Genomic DNA, 3,032 nt, shown 5'->3' on the forward strand with positions numbered 1-3,032 from the left:
AAAGGCCTTAATTTGAGAAACAGAAGAGGGAACATAGTAGTGGTTGGAGGGAGATGAAGGGAAAGGTATAATTACAATATTTACATATAATATTCTCAAAATATAATAAAATAACTAAAAAGAAAAGTTTGTTATAAATAAAAATGAAGTTTATTTTTAAAGGGATGGTTATCAATTATGAACGTTATATATAACATGATAGGTGACCCATTGTGGGCATATAAATATACATGTCATCCTTACTTTCAGTTTACATTGTTGATTCTGTGAAACATATGACATAATTAATTCTGAAATTTATAATAGTAAAAGTTATCAAAGTCTTATAACAAATGAGTAATAATATTGACAAGCCAATTAAAATAAATAGTATCAACTTAAATGATAGATTTGCGGATATATCATTCTTCCAATAAATAATCCTCACATTACTTCTGACTACATAAATGATTTTCTTTCAAGTATTTTCTTAAAGGCAACACTGACATCCTTGTTCCTCAGGCTGTAGATCATGGGGTTCAGCATGGGTACAATAATGGTATAAAACACAGATGACACTTTCCCCTTGTCCATCGAATTCACTGATGATGGCTGCAGGTACATGAATGCTAAAGATCCAAAGAAGACAGCAACAGCTAAGATGTGGGAACTGCAGGTGCTGAAGGCTTTGGACCTGCCCTCAGTAGATTGAATGCGGAGGATACTAGCAATAATGAAGATATAGGAAGTAATAATGGTCAGGATTGGGACAAAGATGTTCAATGTACCAAAAAATAGAATCAACAATTCATTGATATAGGTACTAGAGCATGCAAGCTTCAAGAGTGGAAGAAGGTCACAGAAATAGTGGTTGATCACATCTAATTTGCAGAATCGAATCCTAATCATGAAGCCTGTGTGAGCTGATGCACACAGAACACCAATAATATACACTCCTGAAATCAGGGAACTGTAAATCTTATAGGACATGGTTACATTGTAAAGTAAGGGGTTACAAATGGCCACATATCTGTCATATGCCATTGCAGCTAATATGTAACACTCTGCAATGGCAAAAATAAGGAAGAAATAGAGCTGAGTCATGCATCCAGAGTAAGAGATGAGGTTCTTCTCTACCACAAAGCTCACCAGCATTTTAGGGGTAACAACTGTGGATTGACAGAAGTCAATGAATGACAGGCTGCTGAGGAAATAATACATGGGGTTGTGCAGGTGGGAACTGAGCCCAATCAATAGGATCATGCCTAAATTCCCCAATACAGTGACCACATAGATTCCCATGAAGAGAAGGAAGAGAGGCATCTGGAGTTCTGGTTTCTCTGAAAGCCCAGCCAAGAAGAACTCAGTCACTGTGCAATGGTTTCCTGCTGCCATGTCTTCCATTCAGATCCTGAAGGAGGAAAAGAAGTATAAGATTGTCAGACTGAGATCATTATTCTTTTCCATGTACACAAAGACCCTATATACAGTGTTTCTGCTTTAGAATACCTTTAAACTGTATAAAATTACCTTAACTGGAGCATCCTAGGTAAATAAAATATATCTTTTATTATTTTTTCAAACTTTTCCTTAAAAATGTATTTCATATAAAATACTATCACTGAGTTCAAGCTTTGAAAATTTTTGTGAGTTCAAAGCAATATCTCTACTCTGAGAATAAGAGTAGATATCAGTGAGAAAAAGTGACCAACAGGCATGAGGAAGCAAGCACTCCCTAAAAAACAGAGATTTGTTACCCAAAATATAATTTTTCGAAGGAATTGACAAATATTTTCACATATTTCCATTTTGGTAACTCTTAACATAGTTAATGTCTAAAATTTCTAAATGTGAAAATTAAATGACATCTGGAACAATCATTACAGAAGGTACTGGACACATGCTGCTCCTAGGATGAGGTTTCTGTATTTAAATAGTTAGGCCATAGAGACAAAGTGCCCATGCTTATTCCCAAGAGTGTACCAATGACACGGTGAGCTAATACAATGTATTCTTTGTAACATACTATATAAATAAAAAGTATTACTTTCATCTTATGTCTCAGAAAGTCTGACATAATTTTTGTGTTATATGTTCATATTGACATTTTCTCCAAGGAAAAATCAACCATTGCTGAACATAAAAATTAGAGAAACTGACCTAGCTCAGTTCTCCCCCCCCATTATAATCTGAGAACTAAGAAGGATTGTAATGCAGAAACACATAAATTGAGGAAAAATATAATTATTAGCCTCTATCCTATTGAAATGTGAACAAATAACCACAGATTCCCAACACAGAGTTTAGACTTTAAAAGATCAAACATTTTAAATGTTTTCAAAAATGTAAATATTTTTGTGTTGCATAGATAACAACGTAAAACCCAGGAAAGCTTAGATTAATATGTTTAAATCTACAGATATAAGTATAAGTAGACAGATAAAATATAACATCTTGAAGAAAATACTGAGGAAATTTTTGATAGTCATGGAATACTTTAGCTTCCAGATTTCTTAGGACCTCACACACAAATAAATAATGTAACATACAATGATTCTAACCACAAAATTTAAGATCCAGAAAATAAGGAGATCTGTGAAAAAACTCTCCTGTTGGAATGACCAAGTCAAATTATGATTTCACAGCAGCAGTAACTGCCTCAATGGCCCATGTAAGACGACAGGGACTGAAATAGTTCATCTGTGATGGCTCTGGGGGCATCTGATACTCCCCTAACACTGATCTTTAGGCTACTCATAGATTATGGACTGTGGCAGACATTGTCTTTAGCTGTGTGGTTACTATTAAGGCCCCAATACTCCAATGGATAATTATAAACTATGGTCACACAGTTGAACTGGTTATTACAAATGGGTGAGAAACACAACAAAAAAAGTCATGAGTGTGGGAAAAAGAATTGTAGCAAGAACGAAGTATAATAGAGGAATATTGGACATAAGATGGGTGATGGTTATTATAATCAGAACATATATATATATAGTGTGTATATGTATATAGTATATATGTATATATGTATATAGTGTGTGTATGTC

The 3,032-nt window shown here is 34.2% G+C and overlaps 1 protein-coding gene across 1 annotated transcript; it reads right to left on the reverse strand.

The window, feature by feature from the left end:
* Positions 1–438: 438 nt before the first annotated feature.
* LOC101986907 (olfactory receptor 1537-like) lies at positions 439–1,383 on the reverse strand. Its single transcript, XM_005347103.2, has one exon. It carries the CDS (start codon positions 1,381–1,383, stop codon positions 439–441), a length of 945 nt encoding a protein of 314 aa, XP_005347160.1.
* Between the last annotated feature and the right edge of the window lie 1,649 nt (positions 1,384–3,032).

This window comes from Microtus ochrogaster, chromosome 5 (assembly GCF_000317375.1).
Source record: "Microtus ochrogaster isolate Prairie Vole_2 chromosome 5, MicOch1.0, whole genome shotgun sequence".
Lineage (NCBI taxonomy): Eukaryota > Metazoa > Chordata > Mammalia > Rodentia > Cricetidae > Microtus > Microtus ochrogaster.

Bases quoted from the DNA above. Each gene is read 5' to 3' on its own strand.
- LOC101986907 (XM_005347103.2), bottom strand. From the start codon at position 1,383: ATGGAAGACATGGCAGCAGGAAACCATTGCACAGTGACTGAGTTCTTC.